We start from the raw sequence: 23,886 nt of genomic DNA on the forward strand, positions 1-23,886 counted from the left end.
GCCCGGGGGAAAGTGCGGCCTCCTATGCCGGCGGGAGGGAACCAGATGCTGCATGAGGGCTCCCGCAGAACGGCTTTCAGCCAGGGCCCCATGTCCCCATCGCCCCCAGGAACTCAAGTCCTGGTGCCATCGCACCACCCCGACCCTCCTCCGTTGGCACTGGGCTAGCGAGCCCGTGCCCTACAGGGGTCATTCCACTTCCGCCCCCCCGAATGATCCCAGATCGGGAGAAGGGCGGGATGATGGTGGGGTCGCCTCCGAAGCCGAGGCTGAGAGTGAGCAGTGAAAGGAGCTGCGGGTTTGGACTCGTTAGCCCTTTATTGAGTCCCTCCCCCGCGGCGGGGCGCCGAGCTGTGTGGCGCGGTGGTCTCTGCGCAGGTCCTCCGCGACCCGAGCGCCAGGCCCCAGGTGCGCGGGCTCCCCAAAGCGGGGGCGGGTCAGTGCCCGCCGGTGCCTGGGAAAGAAAGCTCGGTGGGCAGGCGCTCCGAAGGTACTTGGCGGCTCCGGACCCCAGCTCACCCACTTTCCCCAGTGGGTTTCTCCTCTACCTCCCGACCCAACTCGGTCTTCCCAAGCCCCAGAGTAAAGGCTGGTGGGAAAGTGTACTTCTGCACGCGCGCTAGGGGGCGCGCCCCTCCTGCCGGGGGTTGGGAGGCTCCCAGCGATCCCCGTGCCACGGGAAGGCCATCATCGAAGAGGGGACCGGAGCGTAGGGCCAGCCCCGCCAGGCCCTTCAGGCCACACTCACCTTCCGGCCCATCCGGCCGCTCTTCCTCTGGCCCCGCGCTGCCCTCTTCCCCCTCCAACGCCACCTCCTCATCCTCTTCCTCCCCGGAAGCGCCTGGCCCCAAGGAAAGCGCGGTGAGGTGGGAGTCCCGCTTCTCTGGTCGTCCCCCCCCCACACACACACACACCGCGCCCCTCTGGACCCCCGGTCCCCGCGGCCTGCCGCCCCCTCCCATCCTGCGTCCCTCACCCGCCTGGAAGTCGATGGTCCTCAGCATTTCGGCCACGTGCTCCACGCTCACGGTGAACTGATCCATGCTTTCATAGCCCGGCTCTGGCCGTCCTGCCAGCTCCACTTTCGACATTGTCCCGACCCTGCGGCGCGGCAGCCGCTCAGCTGGAAACGCCCCCCGCACCCGCAACCCCCTCCGCGCGGCGGCGGAGCCCCGGCAGCCCCTTCCTTGCCTTTCCCGCTCGGCCTACTCACTTATTGATCAGCTCCTTGGCCTGCTGCAGGGAAGAAAGGAGGGGGAGCGTAAGCACCGTGCCAAGCGCTGGCAAAGTCCCGTTTCTGGTGCCCACAGTCCCGCGGGGTGGGCGGGGATGCGTATCCCAATTCGTTGAGGAGCAGGTGGACTCAGACGGGGGTGACTCGCCCGAGGCAAAGTGGGGCAGACGGGTGCCGGAGGTAAGACGGGAGCCCCGCCCTCCAGGTGGTGCCCTCCAGGTGCCCGGGCCCCCACGGCAGCCACTCTGCGGCCTGCCTCCCTCCCCCGGGGCCCACCTGGAGGTAGAGCGCCATCTGTGGCTCCTCCATGGACTGGATGGCCGACTCCACGAGCTTAGAGGAGGCCTCCAGGTGGTCTCCGTACTGGCGGATGAGGCCCCGCACGCGCTGCAGCTTCTGCTCCTGCTCGCGGGCCAGCGCCTGCAGCAACTCAGCCTTGCGCTCTTCCAGCACCGCGCACAGGGCCTCGAACCTCTGGGTTAGTAACTGCTTCTGCCGCCGGCTGTTGTCCTGAAAGAGGGGAGCAAGGGTGAGACCTCCTTCTTGGTCGGGAGAGCACTCCCCGCCAAAGGGAAGCCACCGGGGCCAAGAAAGTACCCCACATAGCGGCAGACCTACAGGTGCAGCCAAGGGCAGGGTCTTCTCAGTAATAACCGTTACAAGATTTTTAAAAATTGAGATATAATTGACTTTTAACATTACATTAGTTTCGGGTGTACAATGTAGTGATTCGGCATCTGTATATATTGTGAAGGGATCACAAGTCTAGTTACCATCCGTCACTATAGTTACAAAGCACAGAGAAGTGAAGTGACTGGGCCAAAGTCACAGAGCTAGCAAGGGGCACAGCTGGGACTCAAACCTAGCAGCTTGGCTAAGCATATCCCACCACTTGTGATTCACCCCCCAGGAACCCAGAAATCTCCCCTCCCTCCCATCCCAGGCTCACCTCTATGGTCTGGCACACCTCCTCCATCTGTGTGATCACTGCCTGCACGCGGTCGTTGCCGGCCACCAGCATTGCGATTCCATCGCTGAGCTCACTCTGCCACACACACAGGCCAGCACTTAGAACTGGGGGGCCCTGCCTAGAGCCGTACCCCTCCCATCCGGGCAGGGCACCCCCTCCACCCCACCATCAGGGCTATTCCAGAGATCTAGATGGCTTGGAACCATCTAAGAAGTGTGGAAGCACATTCACGGGTTCTGGAAGGAGGCGGAGAGAGGAGCCCCTCCACCACCAAATGAGAAAGGAGCAGACATTTGCCAAACATCCAGGCCTCGGGCTAAGGGCTTTATCTGTAGATTCGTGTCTTCCATCAATTTGGAAATATTCTTTGTAATGATCTGTTAGGATACTATTGCCTCTTCTCCATTCTTTTTATTTTCTCCTTCTGTGACTCTGAGGAGGCATGTGTCAGAGCTTCTCATCCTCATCTCCTGGTGCTGCATCCTGGGCTATTTTTTTAGGCCTCTCTTCCTGTTTGCTAATTCTCTCTTCAGTGAAATTTCAACAATTATATTTTCATTTTTTTAAGTTTATTTATTTATTTATTTTGAAAGAGAGAGAGAGAGAGAGAGAGAGAGAGAGAATCCCAAGCAAGCTCCATGCTGTTAGCACAGAGCCTGATGTGGGGCTGCATCCCATGCACAGTGAGATCAAGACCTGAGATGAAATCAAGAATTGGACATTTAACTGACTGAGCCACCCAGGCACCCCTATATTTTCATTTTTTAAAGCAATTTCCTTTTTAAAAAAATATTTTTATTTATTTTGAGAGACAGAGAGAGCGAACAGGAAAGGGGCAGAGCGAGAGAAGGAGAGAGAGAATCCCAAGCAGGCTCTGTGCTGTTAGCTTGGAGCTCATCATGGGGCTCAAATCCACGAACTAGGAGATCATGACCTGAGCTGAAACCAAGAGTTGGACACTTAACAACTGAACCACCCATGTGCCCCTAGAGTTTCATTTTTAAAATCTCTATTTGGTTCTTTGTTAAATCAGCATTTTTGATAATCTATTATTGCCTGTTCTATTTATTCCATTTTTTAAATGTTTATTTTTGAGAGAGAGAGAGTAGGGGAGGAGCTGAGAGAGAGGGAGACACAGAATCCAAAGGAGGCTCCAGGCTCGGATCTGTCAGCACAGAGCCGGACGCAGGGCTCAAACCCACAAACTGGGAGATCATGACCTGAGGCAAAGTTGGATGCTCAAACGATTTGAGCCATCCCAGGCACCCTTTTTATTCCATGTTTTTAAAAAAGCATTTTATACACAGTGATACTCTATTCTTTAATAATTCCAATATCTGAGGGGTGCCTGGGTGGCTCAGTCAGTTAAGCGTCTGACTCTTGATTTCAGCTCAGGGCATAATCTCACAGTTCATGGGTTTGAGCCCCGCACTGGGCTCTGAGCTGACAGTGTGAAGCTTGCTTGGAATTCTCTCTCTCTTCCTCTCTCTCTGCCCCTCCCCACTCTCTCTTTCTCAAAATAAATTTAAAAAAATTTTTTTAACTATTTTTTTTCCATTTTTTTTAATGTTTATTTTTGAGACACAGAGAGACAGAGCTTGAGCAGGGGAGGGGCAGAAAGAGAGGGAGACACAGAATCCGAAGCAGGCTCCAGGCTCCGAGCTGTCAGCACAGAGCCTGATGCAGGGCTCGAACTTGTCAACTGGGAGATCACGACCTGAGCCGAAGTCAGACGCTTAACCGACTGAGACACCCAGGCGCCCCCTGAGCCACCCAGGCGCCCTTAAATAAAAATTTTTAAAAATTAAAAACAATAATTCCAATATCTGAATGCCTCAGGGGTCTGATCTGTACTTTGTTTCTACCGCCTGCACTCATGCGGTACATTTATTTCTGTATCTTCACTTTTGAATTGATATTTTGTTGTTCTTAATCTAAGGAAAACCCAAATACCTAAATTGAGGGTGTTTTCCTCCAGGCAGAATCTGCATTCGCTTTTGTCAAAAGTCAGGTGGCATGACCGACTACCTTAGTTCCTGGGATTCCAGTTTAACCTGGGTTTCTTCAGTTCAGGTGTCCACCTTACAGAGGTCTGGAGACACAGTCTCATCCCAACGTAGTCTCATCCCTCTGGCTCAGTAATGCTGCCAGCATTTACCCCGTGGGAAGTCTGGCCTTTTCTGTGCTTACCACCCCGGGTTCTGTGGTCAGCTTACTGCCCCTTCCTCACCCCACTCCACCCCCACTTGGAGATTTCCTTTACTTTCTATGTGCCCACTGATATAATTTTTAAATTATGTTTTATGTCGAATCTAGCTGTGTGGTAGTGAGAGGGCCCGGAGAGCCCTCTAGGCCTCTAGGCCACCAAACTGAAGTTGCTCACATCTTCCGTGATCGAATTGTGTCCTTACAGCGACTCTCAGAAGCAGGCATTTTCATCCCCATTTTACAAGCAAGGAAAGTCAGGGCCAGAGAGGTCAAGTGACTTACCTAAGGTCACACTGAGTCATGCATAGAGCTGGGACTGTAGCCCTGATCTGCCTGCCTTTACGTGTGTGTGTGTGTATGTGTGTGTGTATAATTTTTTTTTTTTTTGAGAGAGAGAGGAGATGGCTTGAGTGCCATGTGAGCAAATAGGGGAGAAGCAGGGGGTGGAGAAAGGGAGAGGGAGAGAGAGGGAGAAAGAGAGAGAGAGGGAATCCCAAGCAGGCTGCATGAGGGAAGACTCCATCCCATGACCCTGGGATCATGACCTAAGCCAAAATCAAGAGTCAGTTGCCCAACTGACTGAGCCACCCAGGCGCCCCCTGATCTGCCTGCCTTTAAAACCAAGTGCAGTGACTTTTAAACCCAAGTGGAGTGACAGGATGGAAGTCTGAGAGGCGGTCCTGTCTCTGGTCCCACATGCCTGCTCCCTCTGCTGCTTGATACCTTCTGGCGTTTGTAAATGGTGGGCAGGGGGGCCACCTCACAGTCCTTGTGGGCACCGAAGACCTTACAGAGAGAGCAGGTGGGCACTTCACAGCTCAGGCAGTAGATATTGATCTTCTCCTCTTCATGCTCCTCGCACATAAGGTGCTGCTCAGCCTTGGAGTGCAGTGGTCTGGAGGGGAGCGGGCAGGGTGGCGGAAGGGTCAGGGGCCAGGCTGGGGGGAGGTGGGCCCCACAAGTGCAGGTCCCCATGAACACCTTCTCTTCAGCCCTCACCAACCACCAATCACAGCTGGAGCTGGGGCTGGGCAGGTGAGCGACTTCCACAGTGCCCTTCATTCGAGGAATACAGAGAGCTAAGGGGTAGAGGAGGCCTAGATCCAAGAACAGTGTCTGTTCCAGGGGGCCAGGGAAGTCCCACAGGGCAGGAAGCCATAGAAGGTTGTCAAGGGCCTTGCTGGTGGACTGCCAGCCCCTCCCCCAGGTGGAGAGGGTGCAGGTGAAGCCCTGCCCAGGATCTGAGATGCCTCAGCAGGGTGACCTGGGGCAAATTCCTCCCCCTCCCAGGGTCCAGTCCTCTAATCTCTAAAGAGGCTGATCCTTTCAGCCCTTCCCTTCTGGCTGATTGGTTCCCCTCTCTGTTCTGTGTCCCAGGCCCTGCCCCTTCGAGAGACAAGAGGTCTTGACAGCTCACCGGGAAGACTCTTGTTTGTAAATGTCGATAATGTTCTCCACTAGTAGGTTTCGCTGCAGGCCATAGACGCCATGTCTGTCCAGGACAACCTCATGCCTGCAAGATGGGCAACGGAAACGGCCTCCGGAAGACACAGTGGTGGAGCCCCGGGATTGCCACAGAGGGTTCGAGGCCTGTAGGGACAAGTAGCATGAGAGAACACGCACGGTGAGGCATGGAGGAACGGGGAGGAGGCAGGGGGAAAGGTTGTGGGGGCTGAAATAAAATGTAGGAGAATGGTGGAAGGGGAGGCATCAGCTCCGTTCCTTGGGGAGGTCCTCCTCCTCTGAAAACGGTGGGTGGCCATGGAGATCTTCTTTCCCACTTTTGACTCATTACTCCTTAAGTGTCCCTGCATCCAGAGCCCGACTTTGGTCAAGGCCCAGTCAGGATGGTCTCCCTAATGGGGCCCAACTTGCAGGTGTGGGGAGACATTGGCATTGGCAGGAAGGTTAAGGTTAAGGTTGGAAATGGACTCTGTGTGGTGCAGCCAATGTCCTCCTGGGGCTTTCACGGACCACAGCTAGGGGAGATTCTCTGTAACCCTCAGCAGGGAAGCCCAGACAAGTGCTGAATAATGGGGCACACGGGCCACATCGTGCCAGGCAATTCCTAGGAAACCATTCTAGAGACTGGGAGCCAGGAGTCCTGTGTTCTTGTGCTGCCCTTCACACTGTTCTACCATGTAAATTTGAGCAAGCATTCGATGTCTGGAAAACTAAGGACTACACTGGATTATTCATTCTACAACAAATATTGAGGGTGCCAGGTAATTTCGAGGCTCTGGGGATAAGATGAACAAAAGCCACCCTGCCCTAAGGACAAGCAAACTGACAAATACATCTGGCAGGCAGGGTTATGACAAGAGTCAAGCTTGGAAGGCAGACGTACGAGAGATGTTCATCACTTATACCTCTTAGAGAACTTGCTCCTTCCCATCCTAAAAGGGAGAACTCCACTATGGCCCAGGCCACAGATGACTGGCTCAGAGTTGAGGAGGTGATCACCTGACCCAAGCAGAACCAAATTTTCTCTCCAGGAATTTAGAACTGAGACACAGAGGTGGGGGTGGCTAGACCACCTGCTGCTCTGAAACTGAAAAGACCTGTGGAGTTGGGCAGAGAGCTGACATTGTGGAGACACTGCAAAGACACAGTCTTGTGCAAGTGGAAGTGGAAAGCCCAAGGGGTCAGAAAGTATGAACAGGAAGGCTTGTCTTCGGAGAAGACCACAAAGTCAACTTGTGGACAGCAGCAGAGAGAAAAAACTGGTAGAGACTGTTTGTTGTTCCTCGGTATGCACCTTCTCTTCTTCAGTAATAGAGCCTCTGAGTTTTTAGCAAGACACATGGAATAAAGACTCTGTGTCCGGGGCGCCTGACAACTCAGCTGGTTAAGCTTCCGACTTCGGCTCAGGTCACGATCTCACGGTTCCTGAGTTCAAGCCCTGCACGGGGCTCACTGCTGTCAGCATAGAGCCCACTTTGGATCCTCTGTCCTTCTCTCAACCTGTTCCTCCCCTGCTGTGCTCGCTGTCTCTCTCTCTCTCTCGCTCTCAAATAAAATAAATAAATAAATAAATAAATAAATAAATAAATAAATAAAATAAGATTCTGTGTCAAGTCTCCCTTCCGACTGAGTATGACCAGGTGGCTACATTCTGGCCAACAGGATGTAGACAGAAATGTTTTATGCAACTTCTAGGAAGTATCTTTAATGGAAGGGGCATACGCCCTACTCTTTTCTCCTTCCTGTTGGCTACAATGAAGATGGAGTAGCTCCAGCTGAAGCAGCCATGTGGCTCCATGAGGTAGTCACAGGATGAGAATGGCAACAAGATAAAAGGAGGGAGTCTCTGGACTGCCTACCTATACTTTTGCTTGAGAGAAAGAACACATTTTTTACCTTCTTTAAGCCATTACTATTTTGGGTTTTCTGTCACTTAAGCACAACTTAGTCCTAGCTGACTGGAAGGCCATGGACTCCTAGAGACTAAAGAGAATAGTCACCTGTGACTTTGAAAACTTAGATGTATTTCCTGAAGGTGAGTTTGATGAAATTCTCCAAATCCTCATGCTGGGCATCAGCCAGAGGGACCCTTATGTGTGCAACAGCACCCAGGATACACAGAGGGCATCCAAGTCCGCAGTCTTCTTTGAACCTTTAGAAGCAACAGATGTAGGCAAGGCAGGAAATGTGGCCTCTGGGAAGTGGGCAAGCCTATACTGGGGAGAGTGACTGGCATGTCACAAATCTCACATTTTGGGGGAATTTCTTGTGAATCCTAAGAAGTTAACACATTAGGCCAGAACCGATTACTTTGAGATTATCCAAGGCTGCGTTTGTGCCTTTGTCTTTCTCAGTAGCTGCAATTGTATATAAATCCTGCTGAGTTTAGGGTGTGGGTTAAAGTGTAAGACCACTGGGCTTTTGCTTACTTAATACAATGACCTTTCATTACTTAGAATCCAAGTGAGCAAGGAGGTGTTGGGAGAACTCCAAGCCTGCAAACTCCTGGAGGGATCTTACTTCTCTTTGATTCGCTAGTGGCTAGCATATAAAAATGCTCAGGAAATGGTTGAATGGGTGGAAATGGGTTTGAATGTTTGAATGGGCTAAAGTCTTAGCCCAGAGCACAAACTTCTGAGTTAGCCTCTCTCCTCCACCTTCCTCCCTCACAGCCTCCCCTTCCTCTATACTCATTATTTAACATTCAACTCATGTTTTGAGGGCCGATTGTGTGTCAAGCACCATGCTATGGACTTCCTAGACATTATTGAATTTAACCCTCAAGGATTTCTTGTAAATATGGTGGAGGACATGAACATTAACCCCCTAACGAAGACTACAGGAAGTATAGTGACAATGGCTAACTGGACACATACTTTATGCCAGGTTCTTCTCTAAACTCTTTTATCTGTATTAACTCATTTAAACCTCTTATTGACCCTTGAAATAGGTACTACTATTAGCCCCATTTCAAAGATAGGAAATTGCAGCCCAAAGGTGTTAAATAAATTGTACGGGGTCATCAGATAATAGATGGCAGAACCAATATTTGAACTCAGGCACTCTAACCCCAGGGTCCATTCTAAATATGCTAGAAGTGCCTGGGTGGCTTGGTCAGTTAAGCATCCAACCAGCTCAGGTCATGATCTCACAGTTCGTGAGTTTGAGCCCCGTGTCGGGCTGTGTGCTGACAGCTCGGAGCCTGGAGCCTGCTTAGGATTCTTTGTCTCCTCTGCCCTTCCCCTGCTCGTGCTCTGTCTCTCTCTGTCTCCCAAAATTGAATAAACATTTAAAAAAATCAATATAGTACATTGTCAGATGGAGTAGAATTTAGGCCACCTGAAGGATGATGCCCAGAGCTAACATTCGCCCCTCTGAATCTCAGGTAAAACAGATTTTAGTTAGAGTCGTAAAAGGCCACACATCAACCCTTCACAAAGGAAACAACCACCTAAAAGTGAGCTGTGCAACTGTGGATTATTTGAGCTGAGGTAAACAAAATATGGCCCATTGACCCAAAACCCCTTGTGTCATGAAGCAATACAGGGGTCCGGCTTGCAACCAGAATAACCTGTTTCTCTGTGAAAAGGAAAGGAAACCGCTCAAATCTCAGGGAGACCTTCGCCCATGGATCTCCGCATGCCCTCAGACTAGCTAGTTCACCAGATTCTGTGTGAAAAACATACTGAGGCGATATAACCAAATCGAGCCACTCAGCTGCCTGCTGACCCGGGTCGTACCCCTCTAATTCACCACAGAAGCCAAAGGACTGGGCTTGCAACAGAGATGGCAACCCGATGGGAACATCCAGCTAGCCAGTTTACGGTGAAGTGGACCGTGGAAGAAAGCCAAGGTAGACGGGGGGTTGACTAACGAGTTCATACTCAGCCGCAGATAAAACTGCCCTGATTCAAAGAGGAATGGTAAGCAGAAGGGATCCAACGGGAGATGTAAACGGACGTAATAAAAAAGGAAAAAGAAAGCATGACAAGCGGCGGACAGACAAAGAATATGCTTTGTGAGAAGAACTGCTTCTGGACACAGTATTTCAATCTAACATTTTTCAAGAAAACAGGGGCACCTGGGTGGTTCAGTCAGTTGAGCGTCCGACTTCGGCTCAGGTCATGATCTACAGCTCGTGGGTTCGAGCCCCGCGTCGGGCTCTGTGCTGCCAGCTCAGAGCCCGGAGCCTGCTTCGGATTCTATGTCTCCCTCTCTCTCTGCCCCTAACCCACTTGCATCCTGTCTCTGTCTCTCTCAAAAATAAATAAACATTAAATTTTTTTTTCAACGTTTATTTATTTTGGGGACAGAGAGAGAGCATGAACGGGGGAGGGGCAGAGAGAGAGGGAGACACAGAATCGGAAATAGGCTCCAGGCTCTGAGCCATCAGCCCAGAGCCCGACGCGGGGCTCGAACTCACGGACCGCGAGATCGTGACCTGGCTGAAGTCAGGACGCTTAACCGACTGCGCCACCCAGGCGCCCCTAAATTTTTTTTTTTTTTAATTTTTTTTTTCAACGTTTATTTATTTTTGGGACAGAGAGAGACAGAGCATGAACGGGGGAGGGGCAGAGAGAGAGGGAGACACAGAATCAGAAACAGGCTCCAGGCTCCGAGCCATCAGCCCAGAGCCCGACGCGGGGCTCGAACTCACGGACCACGAGATCGTGACCTGGCTGAAGTCGGACGCTTAACCGACTGCGCCACCCAGGCGCCCCTAAATTTTTTTTTTTTTTTAAAAGAAAGAAAACATAGTCTCTTTGATTAAAGAAGAGATATAAGTGATCAAAGCTGGGAGAAGTGAAGGGAAATGGCAGAATTAAGAAATCAAGTAAAATATGTTACGAACATAGAAGCGAAATTCACTCAGGACACTACAGCAGGAAGTAGAATGGAGACACTGGCGGAAGTCACATAGATCATAGTGGAAAATAACAGGGTAAAAGCAATCAGGACTACGTGCTACAACGTGGATCAACCTTGAGGACTTTGTGCTAGCTGAAATTAGCCTGCTGCGAAAGTACAAATACTGTATGATCCCTCCATATGAAGTACCTGAAATAGTCAAATTCATAGAGAGAAAAAGTAGAATGGTGGTTACCAGGGGCTGAGGGGCAGGGAAGCAGAAGGTTATTATTTAATGGGTACAGAATTTCCATTTGGAATGATGAAAAGTTCTGGATACACAACAGTGTGAATATACTTAATGACACTGTACTGCACACGTAAGAATGGTTAAGATAATTGGGGTGCCTGGGTGGTTCAATCGGTTAAGGATCGGACTTGGTTTTGGCTCAGGTCATGGTATTGTGATTTCTTGAGTTCAAGCACCATGTCGGGCTCTGCACTGGCAGTACAGACCCTACTTGAGATTCTCTCTCCCTCTCTCTCTGCCCCTCCCCAACTCGTGCTGTCTCAAAATAAATAAACTTAAAAAAAAAAAAAAAGAATGGTTAAGATGACAAATTTATATTATGTGCATTTTACCACAATATAAAAACAGTTAAAAAAAAAAAAAGCAATCATGACTTGGGACATCTGGGCCAAGGAAGCAGATTTGGGTGGACCGGGAAGCCCACTACCTCTTCACCACTTCCTCACCAGGTAAAGACATTTTAGCAGTTCATCCCATTGGCTAATCACTGCCATTCTCCTGGGCCCCAGGGGTCTGAGAGGCAAGCAGTATCAGGCAGTCTCCCCTAAATCCTTTGTCTGAAGAGCACCTTTCTGGGGAGAGGACACCGGCAGGCAGGTGGGAGGGAAGGGTTGCACGTCTGCCTTCTTTGCAGTTTGGCTAAGGGCTGGTGCTGACGCAGGTACCGCAGCTGACAGCAGATTTCCCAGTCGTCCACTGGTCCCATGGTCTCCTCCCTCTCCCAAAGCTCAGTTCCTTCTGCCACATCCTACCTCTGGCTGGCTGGCTTTCCTCTTAACCTCCAGGGCATCCCCTCTTTTCTGTGACTGCTTCAGCCATGCCCCCGCCTCCAACTCCACACCCCATATCCTTTGCTAGTCAGTCTGTGGTATATGTATCAAAGGTGCCCTTTGGTACTAGGGCTAAATTTCTAGTAATGAAATAGTTAAGTTCATCTTTTGGATTTCCCAGGCTCTCTAACTCATGGCGCACTCATGCTGCTTAGAGGCCCTCTCTGTGTTCCTCATGAGCTAACTCAGTGTTTCCCTAAATACGGTATACATGCTGATGAAGGCATGATGATTTCAGGTGGTTTGAGGATGGACATTTAAAATTTTTGTGCGTTGGGGCACCTGGGTGGCTCAGTCGGTTAAGCATCCGACTTTGGCTCAGATCATGATCTTGTGATTTGTAGGTTCGAGCCCTGTGTCGGGCTCTGTGCTGAAAGTTTGGAGCCCGGAGGCTGCTTTGGATTCTGTGTCTCCCTCTCTCTCTACCCCTCGCCTGCTCACACTCTGTCTCTCTCTCTCTCTCTGAAAAATAAACATTAAAAAAAAATTTTTTTTAGTTGTGTGTTGATTTTAATGCGTATTAGAAAAAAATAACCAGCCTATATAACTAGGGATTTTTCAAGGATTATGTCATTTAGAATGAAGATAAAGTAAATATTTAAGCTTTAAAAGTGAGCCCCTTTAAAGGAAATAATCAACCATTGCACAGGTGGTACCCAGCTATGGCAAAAATCAGGAAGACTAAATGAGAGGAAGTCTAAGGAGTCACTCTCTTTTCCTGACGTCCTCCTCAACTGAAACTTATTTGTCTTGTGTCCCAAACCTTTTGCAAATGCTGGGTGGCTACTTTGAGAAAGTCACCTGTACTGGATATGTGGATAAAATGGTTACCCCTTGGGGCACCTGGCTGGCTCAGTCGGTTAAACATCTGACTCTGATTTCAGCTCAGGTCACGATCTCATGGTCATGAGATCAAGCCTCACATGGGCTTCGTGCTGAATGTGGGGCCTGCTTGGGATCCTCTCTCCCTCTCTCTCTGCCCTTCCCCTGTTCATGTTCTCTCTCAAAACAAACAAATAAACATTTAAAAAAAAAAAAAGGTTACCCCTTCTTGGTAACATCTCTGCATTTTAATGCAGCACTATATAGGGAAAGTAGCAATGATCTGAAGATCTGGTTTGGGATTTGCCATTTATGACCTTAGGAAAATAATTTCTCTCAGGGCCTCAATTTCCTCAGATCTAAAAAGAGGGATCTGTACTTAGCACTTGCTCCCTTCAAGGGCTGATGTTCTGTGAGCAATGGGCATTGACTGATATAATATGGTAAGAGTTTCAGACACCCTAATCGGACGAGGAAGGGAGCTGGTGGTTTTTATAACAACCTTCCCCTCTCACACCACGTAGGCCACCATCCCCCTCTTTAACTCTGACTCCTGTGATTTAGTATCTCACTTGTTTGTGCCTCCCCCAGCTGGCCCTGGAGTGCCCTCTTCCTGCCTGATATAAACAGTTCCTGAAATCCCATCTCTGAAATAGTCCTAGTGTGTTTGTTTGTTTTTACATTTTAAAAAAGTTTATTTTTTTAAGTTTATTTATTTACTTCGAGAGAGACAGAGCACACAAGTGGGGAAGGGGCAGAGAGAGAGAATCCCAAGGAGTCTCTGCACTGCCAACACAGAGCCCAATGCGGGGCTCGAACCCACGAACCGTGAGATCGTGAACTGAACCGGTCAAGAGCCAGGTGCTTAACTGAGCCACCCAGATGCCCCTAAAAAGATTTTATTTTTAAGTAATCTCCACATTCCACATAAGGCTCAAACTCACAACCTTGAGATCAAGAGTCAAGTGCTCTGTGAGTTCAAGCCCCACATTTGGGGTGGAACTTACCTAAAAAAAAAAAAAAAAAAAAAAGCCACACTACCGAATGAGCTGCTAGGAGCCCCTAGTTCTAGGGTGTTTAGATGGATTTACACATTCTATCATTTGCATTATCTATGAGGTTTGAATTTTATATAATGTACCTGTATTGTTTTTGTAATCATAATAAACAATAAAATTTTTTTTTCGTATAGGAAACATTCTGGTTGCTTGACAGCAGAGGAGCAATTAAATGAGTTATAATGGAATTATTATGTAATTATCTTAGAGTTCTTTGTAACATGGAGAGATACTCATGTTACAATTTCATTATTATTTTTAATGTTTGTTTATTTTTGAGAGAGAAAAAGAGAGTGTGAGCAGGGTAGGGGCAGAGAGACCGGGAGACAGAGGATCTGAAGCGGGATCCGTGCTGACAGCAGAGAGCCCGATGTGGGGCTTGAACCCACAAACTGTGAGATCATGACCTGAGCAGAAACCAAGAGTTGGAAGCTTAACCAATTGAGACACCAAGGGACCCCTCATGTTATGATTTTAGATGAAAAAAAGCAAGACATAAATCAATATAGACAGTAGGATCCTAATTTAGGAATGGGTGATGGGATTCACAGGTAATTTAAAATTTTTCTTTGTAGTCATTTACATTTCCCAAATTTCTATGGACTCTGAATTACCTTTAAAATGCATAAATATAAAAGTTAAATATTTTTGCAGTAACTCTCATTGGCTGATAGAATTGTGGATTATTCGGTTCTTCTTCTTTTTCTTTTTTTAATAAATTCCAAATTTTGCACAAAGATTTTGGGGTTTGGAAAAAAACTTTACCTTTTAAAATTGCAATGCTCAGTACTGACATAAATGGAGAGGGGGCGCTGGAGTGCCATAAACGCCAGGAAGATAAACCAGCAGGAGAACGGTAAAAAACTTTGTTAGTTCAGAGGAGGGGATGTTTAAGAAGATACCATTTTTTAAAAATGGCAGAGAAGGAGGGACACACAGAATCCTGAGCAGGGTCCAGGCTCTGAGCTGTCAGCACAGAGCCTGATGTGGGACTCGAACGCACGGACTGGGAGATCATGACCTGAAGTTGGATGTTTAACCCACTTAGCCACTCGGGTGCTCCCAAGAAGATACCATTTGAAGACAGGGTAGACAGGTAGCAGGTGGTTAGGTAGGAAAGAGTTTCGGGAGACCAGAGAGACTATAGGATTTTAGGTTACAAATAGGGGAGTCATGGTGGGGGGTGGGGGGGGGGCTAGAAAGGTGGGTTTTACCATGAAAGGCTTTTAATTTTTTTTTTTAATTGTGGTAAAATCACAGAGGGCTTTGAATTTAAGGGTAAGGATCTGAACTTAATTTTGTAGCCAAGGTTTCTGAACTAGGAGAGAAAATAAGAGTAAATATTAATCTCAGGGCGCTTAGGTGGCTCAGTCTGGTTAAGCGTCCAACTTTGGCTCACTCAGGTCATGATTTCGCAGTTTGTGAGTTCGAGCCCTGCATCAGGCTCTGTGCTCACAGCTCCGAGCCTGAAGCCCTCTTCAAGTTCTGTGTCTCCCTCTCTCTCTCTCTGCCCCTCCCCTGCTCTCTCTCTCTCTCTCTCTCTCAAAAATAAACATGAAAAAAAAAAAAGAGTGAATATTAATCTCACAGGTAATTTGGATAGATGGGAGGGGAGAGAGAGGTTAAAGGCACAGATCAACTGAGAAGCAAGTGCAGTAGTCAGTGCAAGTCACCTGCCTGCCCTCAGGTGGTGGCAGAAATCTTGGGAAGACTGGGGATGCCGGAGGTGGAATCAGTAGGACTGGCCAATCACTTAAATGTGGGTGGGCTGTGGGGAGAGGAGAAAGTCAAAGACTATTCTAGCATTTCAAGCCTGGATGCTTGGGAAGATGCTGGTGCCTGTAATGCAGAAGTATTTAATCTGGGGACCACAGCCCCAAAAGATCCATGACCAGAATTCTGTGAACTCAGGTGAGAAAAAAAAAATCTTATTTTTATTTTCATTAAATAGCATAAATTGGACATTTCCCTCAATTACACATGTAGGCAACAAACCACAATTTTAGAGCACTTTGCCACCAACAGAAATCACAGGTATTTTCACATCACAGTATTGTTGTTGATCGAACATCCAAAAATAATTTATGCTTATCACTACTTCTGAACTATAGTAGTTACTAGGCCCACTGCTTGATCTCATTATTTAATGTGTTAATCAAGGAGCACATACATTACTCTATCCAACGTGTTCTTTATTATTGACTGATTGATTGATTTGAGAGAGACAGAGATCTGTCAGACATGTTCTAATTACTTTGGTAATTATATTCCAGTGTTTCTCAGGCTTTTTTCATGACTGCTCCTTCCAGGAAGCTTTTAAGACATTTTTGCCCCTAATAGCCATCCCTTCCCCATTAAATTTAAGTACCCAAAATCGACAAAAGTGAAACTCATAGAAGCAGGAAGTAGAAAGGTGGTTGCCAGGGGTGGAGGGGTGTGGGAAATGAGGAGATGCTGGTCAAGGGCACAAACTTTCAATTCTAAGATGAGTTCATTCTGGGGAGCTGATGTCCAGTATGGTGACTATCGTTAATAGTTAGTTATATATTTTATACTTGGCAATTGCTAAGAGAGTAGCACACAATGGTCATCGTGAAGTGATGGATGTGTTAACTAGTTCGTGGTAATCATTTCACAGTATCAAATCATCATGTTGCACACCTTAAATATGTCTAATTTTTGTCAATTATATCTCAGTGAAGCTGGGGGAAAAAGTTTTACATGAAAGCAAAAACTAAATAAAAATTTTTAAATACAATCACAATAAAAAATTTTAATCCATGGATATTCTTGGGGCAATATCACCCCCGCTGAGAATGTATGAGAATGCATGCTGTGTTCTAATGCAATCCATTTTCTTTATAATCATATATAGTACATATAATTTTTTTGTAGTACATATGCATTTAAAAACATGTTTGGGGGGCACCTGGGTGGCTCAGTTGATTAAGCGTCTGACTCTTGATTTCGGCTCAGGTCATGATCTCACAGTTCTGTTCGTGAGATGGAGCCTCCTTTAGATTCTCTCTTTCCCTCTCTCTCTGCTCCTTCCCTGCTCTCATGCTCTTGCAAGAGAAACAAATAAACATTAAAAATATAAATAAATAAAAGCATTTTTCTCACATAAACCACACACATTGCCCTTAGAGTCCACAGGCTTCACAAACTGACAAAGGGGTCCATGGTCCAAAAAGAGATTACTTCCTGCCCTGATTGTGAGTCCTACATGGTCTCATGACAGACAGGAATTTTATACACTAAGGTGTAGATGGCAACTTTCTTCATACATTTCCATAGCTGACAGTCTCTACATTGGACTAAAGATTTCTCAGCTGACTAATATCCAGGTAGCAAAATCCTATCTTCCGCTTCTGTTTATCTTTGTATTTCAAACTAAGAAATAACACTGTATGTTAACTAAGTGGAATTAAAAAAAAAACAACACTAAAAAAAGATGCAAGTTTTTGTAGACAATTGTTGTAGAAGCATATGGGAATAGGCCTGTTCTTAACTCAATGAAACTACACTGTATATAATGCATCTTTGAATTAGTATCTTAAGATACAAGCTTTTGTAAACAATTGTGTAGAAGCATATGGCAATAGACCTGTACTTTAAAAAGACTAAAAATAATAACTGAAAATAACTGACAGGCTTTATTACACACTTACATTTTGTTCTTTCCTTAAATCTTACCTTTACACAAGAAAGCCAGCCCCATAAAGCAAAATTTCATGTGCCAATGAGGTGATGTGTAGAGAAAATTCCATCACTCTAGGAACAGAAGACCTACATTTATGTCCCTACTCTGTCCCTTTGTAAGACTATAACCTGTTTCTTGGGTTGTCCCTGTAAAATGGAAGTAGCATGCATTCTATCTAACTCAAATGGAATCATAAATGTGAAGGTACTTTATAAATTATAGAGCGTTTCACAAAGAGTGGTTAACAATCCTAAAAGTATATGCCCACATAGAACCACAGGTCATGAAACAACTGTTCCTTCTTCACTGTGGAGGATACAATGGAATGCAATAAATAAATGGAATTTAATTCTAGGCTATGTTCCAGGCTTTTGTATGGCATACATTCCATGAGCTATCTCTTTTAGGCTGTATGGTGCTTCCTTTCTTTGTAATATTCCATAGCATCTAATAGAAATGTTCTGTCTAGAAAGATGCTCTGTGAGTTCAAGAGGGTTGCTGGAGGCTATTTCCCCCAAAATGGCGACCTCGTCAATGAGGAATAGCGGACCATGCACGTCCCTTGAGCCACACCTTCACAATATACTGGAGAAACCATGGCAAAACGGTAGACAGAAGATCAGACATTTGGAGAAATGTTGAAGAGCCTTAGAAGAATCCAGATATTGGCCACCAGTGGGTGGGAGAGGGATTCTGAGTGGAGGGTTAGCTTTGCCTGACAGAACTTAGCGAAGAGCCTGGCACAAGGGGTCAGACGTGGCAGGAGACTGGCTGGAAGGAAGATCAAAAATCAGAAGAGTGAGACAAGTCAGGACACTGGTAACTGAATAGAAAACGCTTAAAAAATGGAAATCCATAGTAAAATTTCCTGAATTTGCGAAATCAGATTGTTAGAATTATAAGGATATTGAAGGTCAGTTTAGGGGTACCTGGGTGGCTCAGTCAGTTAAGCATCTGACTTCAGCTAAGGTCACGATCTCATGGTTTGTGAGTTCAAGCCCCACGTCAGGCTCTCTGCTGTCAGCGCAGAGCCCGCCTCAGATCCTCTGTGCCCCCCCCACCCCGCTTCTCTCTCTATAATAAAATTAAAATTAAAAAAAAATAAGATCAGTTTAAAGCATCCTATTAACCCATGTATGTGTAAACAGGCTTGAAGAGGTAAAATAGCCTGATTGACACCACACGGCAAATCAAGGAAGAGGCTGGTGGGACTAGAACTCGGGAGCTGAGTCTCGGTCTAGGTTTTTGCTCTCCACTAACCCAGTTTCTCCCGTCAAGTAAGCAAGACCCCTAACACTGCCATAAGGTAAATGCCGTTCACAAACTTGCAGTGAACCAATTTCTCACAAAGGAGACCCACCCATGGTCTCCTGGGGTGGGGACCTGGGGAGGTCCCTCGGGAGCAGGGGAAGTGGTGGAGGAGGCAGGCCTGACAGCGGGTCCTCACAACGAACTGGTAACGAACTGGCTTTCAAGGTGGAGTGAACCAGAGGGCACGTCTTTCCTGGACTGCCCTTTATTACAGAAGGCGGCGGCGGCCCCTTTCTTCATATTCCCGTATCTGCAAATCTCTCCCTAAATGGACACCCTCCAGAAACTCTGTTCCTCAACAACCTTCTGGTTGTCTGTTAAATTACAACAGGTTGCAGCTCATAAACGAGTGCCCACAGTGAAGTGGGGGCAGGTACAAAAATAAACTGAAGGCCTGCTTAAAGGAGTTTAGAAGTGACTAGAGTTTACAAATACAGAAACGCATGGGAAGATGTTTGTGTCAAATTCCCACACCAACAGCTTTCCTCTAGTCAAAGTGCTTGGTAGTTGAGTGGGTGCAAGTGTGGAGAAAGAGGGAGGGAGAAATTAGAGGGGGTTAATGTGGTATTTTGGTGTCTTTTCTCTTTAAAGTCAGGGTGAAGGAGACATGTATTACAGCTCTAAAGGAAAATAGTTAAATTGTGATGGCAACTATGTAAAGATACGTATGTCAACAGGGGCTTGAAAGTAATATGCAAAGGAGAAAGTAACTGTGCTGGGAAAGTATGATAATGGAAGACTTTCTCCCAAACCTTTAATACTATTCAACATTTTCAATGACATGTTTTAGTTATTCAAATTTGCTTCCTGACTCTCTAGTTAACCTGATGTTATAAAGTCACAATTCCCTAAGTTCTTTTTTTTTTTTTTAAACATTTTTAAGTAATCTCTATGCCCAAAGTGCTGCTCAAATTTATGACCCCGGGATCGGGAATCGCCTGCTCCACAGACTGAGCCAGCCAGGTGCGCCACAGTTCCCTGAAATTCTTGTTTGTTGTTCATCACAGCAGTTGTTAAGACAGCAAAACACTGGACACCATCTAAATGTTTTAGAGGACCAATGAAACAGACTGTGGTCCAGTCAGAACAATGGAGCAGAGCACTATTCAGCCATTTAAAAATGAAAACGTGTATCTGAATGTGTAGAGATGGAACAACCACCAAGAGAAAGCAAACAAAGGCAGATGTAGGACAGTGAGTCTAAACACACACACACCCCACACTCAGATGTAGTTATCCATGGAAATTTCTGGAAGGATACCCAAGAAAGTTGGAGATGGCTACCTCCATTTGGAGAAGGGAACTGAGGGCCTGGGGTTGTCACTTTTCATGATACAAACTCCTATGTGAAAGAAAAGTGTGTGTGTGTGTGAGAGAGAGAGAGAGAGAGAGAGAGAGAGAGAGAGAGAGAGAGCAAGAGAGAGTGAGAGAGAGAGATACCGGTATAACTTTTATAAGTTCTATTAACTTTCTAGGCAATGTTCTCAGGGTATTCTTCTTAAGTGGTTTTAAGATAGAATTACCAAAAGTCCTAAGCTTGTTCCCATACTTAGAAAACAGACAATCTGATTATGCCTACAGTTGTCAAAATGTGGAGGCAATGTGAGAAAAAACTAAATATGCTCATCTTTCAGAGGGAGATCTACTGAGATGTATATACAGAAGTGCAGCCAAAGAACTGGGTCAGCCTCCCACCAGGCTGCCCCAAATAAAGCAGAGCAAGGAAATGAGCTGTTCACTCTTCTCCTTGGTGGAGGGGGTGGGAGGGGTGCCCAGGGGTGCTCTGCACTTTAAAAAGAAACACATCAGTCCAGATCCACAGAACCATCCCAAACCTCTGGGAATCCTGTTGTTTCCTAAATATTCTGCATCGGGTTTGACTCAGTCCCTTTCTCTCTGGGCCCAATCAGTATTCCAGAGCTTCTCCTTTTTTTTTTTTTTTTTAATTTTTTTAATGTTTATTTATTTCTGAGAGACAGAGCATGAGTGGGGGGAGGGGCAGAGAGAGAGGGAGACACAGAATCAGAAGCAGGCTGCAGGCTCTGTGCTGTCAGCACAGAGCCCAACATGGGGCTCGAACTCACAAACCATGAGATCATGACCTGAGCTGAAGTCGGTCGCTCAACCGACTGAGCCACCCAGGTGTCCCAGTATTCCAGAGCTTCAAGGAACCAAAACGGTGTGCCTGAGTACAGAGCACTGACTTGAACAAGAGAGGTCACTTAAACATCATCTAGCCTCCCTATAGATAGGGAACTTGTCTCTGGGTCCCTCTGCCTGATACTATATGCCTCCCACTTTAATATTCTGACCACTTTTTTTCATAGGACAGATTACCTTCACTTTCGAAATTCCTCTTTGCTTTCATGTATCTCAAGATTTAATGGCAGGATGTTTCACTACAAATTAATGAGAAGGGATGGCAAAATCTTGTTGCCATTCCCTCCTAGGCATCTCAGCCTGGAGGAAAGGTACTCAGACCAAGGGGAAAACTAAGATGGCGGGCAAGGCGAAGCCTCTAGTACATGACTTGATGTCCAAGATGAGCAGACAGAGAGCAGTCAGCCTTTCCCAGAGACAATCACTGGCTTTGAGATACTCTGGGGCCAAATAATGTAATGGCAGGTTTAGACACACAGAATAGGAGATGAGAATGGGCCTCGATGGGAAGATGGCATACAGCAAAGGGTGGGTCACAGAGCATAGCTGTGAATGGCTGACTTAGCCAGCCCATTGGTTTTTCCCAAACACACTACCCTGAAAGAACCAAATAAAGTCTTGATTAGGTTAAAAAGCATTTATGTTCAACATTATTTCCTTCTGAATTCTGATATGGTTGAAGGACATGTGTTCAAATGTTCCTTCTCACTGCCATGCCTACTAAGCTAGCCAGCTCTGGTCTATTCAGAGATTTTATTTCACTTGCAAGGTGTGTGTGTGCATGTGCACGCGCACGTGCACGGAAGAGCACACAACTTTCCCCTTTATGATCTCTTTACGATCTGTGATCCTTGTTCCAGTGGCACAAGGCAAGAAAGAAAACCCGTTTATAAACCATTTTGATAAAGGCTGCTTTTCTTTTTGAAGCCAGTGGCTAAAATGACATTTGTGAATTCGATTAGCTACGTATGCTTTGCCCCATGACCTCACATAAACCAAAGGTGGTTGCATTTCTCTGCATTCTTTCTGCTTAAGTGACCACAATCCTTTCTAACCAGCAGGCCCTTTTATTAACCAATCTGGAGTGGGGCACTGGTGTGAACTTTTAGTTGGGGAGAATTCCCAATCTCCTGCCCACTAACTCTGCCCCAAAAGAGGATGTGCTGAGCTTTGTCTCAAATACAAATAGTTTCAACCTGAGCTTTTCTCACAGGGCTTATTTTTTAATGTTTCATTATCTCAGCGATATTTTCTCCAAATCTTCCCTACCATTCTCAAAATCTGAAACTCCAAACTGGAGTGCAGAGTCTAGCACAGACTATTACACAGCCTGGTGTAGGATCACCTCCCTCCCAGTTTGTAGTTTCTACGGGGGTCTTCTCTCCTCTGCAGATGCCGGCATTCCAGCCGCGGTCTGTGCACACATAGGCTGTCAGCCAGCCTGCAGAGCCACTGCTGACTCATGCTTACATTGTGATCTACTAGGACCCCGAATCTTCTGCTCTTCTACCAGGACAGCCAGCACCCACCTCACGGAGCACTCTGCCCATCCCCTTCTGGGGTCTCAGCTCTGACCTGATGACAAGTCTCCCGCAAATCCGCACTGCGTCACCTGGCCCTGCCCTCCCCCCTCCCCATCCCTGGCCCACCTGGAAGACGTCGTTGGCACACTTGCGGCACAGGTTGTGCTGGCAGGGCAGGATCACCACTGGTTTGGAGAACATCTCCAGGCAGATGGGGCAGATGAGCTGCTTCTCCAGGTTGTCCATGCTGTGTGCATCCCCTAGCAGCGGCTTGAAACCCACTGTGAAGTTCATCCCCTCAGCGATCGTGCCTGCCCTGGCCTCGGCCCTGGTCCTGGCCTTCCCTCACTGCCTCTGGACCCTTCCTCGCTTAGACCGTCCGTGGATTCTTGTTCCCTTCTACTGCTCACTCTTGAAATAGCTCTGCTATCTCTCCTGTCCCCTCCTCCAACAATTCACCTCGTCCTCAGATAGCTGTTTTCAGACACTTCTCTATTCTTTGCTCTGTAACCCAGCCAGACACATGTAGCTTTATCTATCCCTCCCTCCCTGAATGACTCTGTCCCTGGAAATTTCTTTTGTTCCCCAAATGACTCTTGTTCCCTCTATGGGCAGCACTGTTTGTCCCTTACTTCCCAGAGAGGAGATTAATTTTAACATGGGGGTAGGGAACAAGGGGCATCTGCATGACATTCCAACTCCCAATTTAGCTCATGTAAGGCGAGCCACAGCTGTCACCAAGTGAGTGACCCTGACTCACTCGGGAATGGGTGACTCCCTTAAGCAAGAGCAGGGGTGAGCTCCACTGTTTATGGTGAAAGGTGGGTCTGCAAAGGTGCCAGGCGCTCACACTCAGAAGGCTCCTATGAGCCCCTGACCCCCATGCTCTGCCTTGGGCTCTTCTTCCATGGCTGTGATACACAATATAAACTGGCCTGGATGAGAGGAGCCATACATGACTCAGGGTGGCAGGAAAGACCTCACCAGACCTACAGTCAGTGAACGTTTCTGCCTCCAAGGCATAGCCAGTGACCTTTACCTTCTTCTGCTGATCCCTATAAATCAGAACAGGGGCATCGGTGACTAGAGAGAAAGGCTCTGGTCCAACACTTCTGGTCCATTGTTGTTCTTGCCCAGAACCTTCTTATACCAGCCTAGGAAAAAAAAAGCTAAGGAGGCTAGAGCTGGCAGTCGCACCAGGGCCTGGAACGACCTCATGAGCGTGCCTCTGAAAAAGTGTGGGAATTTGGTCCATGAACACATCACTGGAGCCACTCCAAGGACTTTAAATTTGTTAGGAAATCGAGAGAAGTTGAGCTGAGCAGAAGGGACCTGAGTGCCAGGAACCTATTTTGGGTACCAGGGGAATTGGTCTCTGGGGAAATTTTAGAGCACTGACAAAATCATAATCACAAGGCTCCGGGAAGTCTCTGCCCCAACTCTAC

The 23,886-nt window shown here is 47.2% G+C and overlaps 1 protein-coding gene across 2 annotated transcripts; it reads right to left on the reverse strand.

Moving 5' to 3' along the window:
- Window positions 1-299: 299 nt before the first annotated feature.
- TRIM54 (tripartite motif containing 54) lies at window positions 300-23,877 on the reverse strand. 2 transcript variants are annotated; one of them, XM_003984445.6, is made up of 9 exons: window positions 22,568-23,877; window positions 5,830-6,002; window positions 5,136-5,307; window positions 2,184-2,279; window positions 1,511-1,744; window positions 1,214-1,236; window positions 977-1,101; window positions 749-841; window positions 300-454 (listed from the first exon to the last, which is right to left on the reverse strand). In XM_003984445.6, exons 1-9 carry the CDS (start codon window positions 22,733-22,735, stop codon window positions 438-440), a joined length of 1,101 nt encoding a protein of 366 aa, XP_003984494.2. In that variant the 5' UTR covers window positions 22,736-23,877; the 3' UTR covers window positions 300-437. The 2 variants fall into 2 exon arrangements, with proteins under 2 accessions (XP_003984494.2, XP_044910734.1); XM_045054799.1 differs by lacking the exon at window positions 22,568-23,877 and adding an exon at window positions 7,877-9,070.
- Window positions 23,878-23,886: the final 9 nt, after the last annotated feature.

The sequence above is a fragment of the Felis catus genome, chromosome A3 (genome assembly GCF_018350175.1).
Source record: "Felis catus isolate Fca126 chromosome A3, F.catus_Fca126_mat1.0, whole genome shotgun sequence".
NCBI lineage: Eukaryota > Metazoa > Chordata > Mammalia > Carnivora > Felidae > Felis > Felis catus.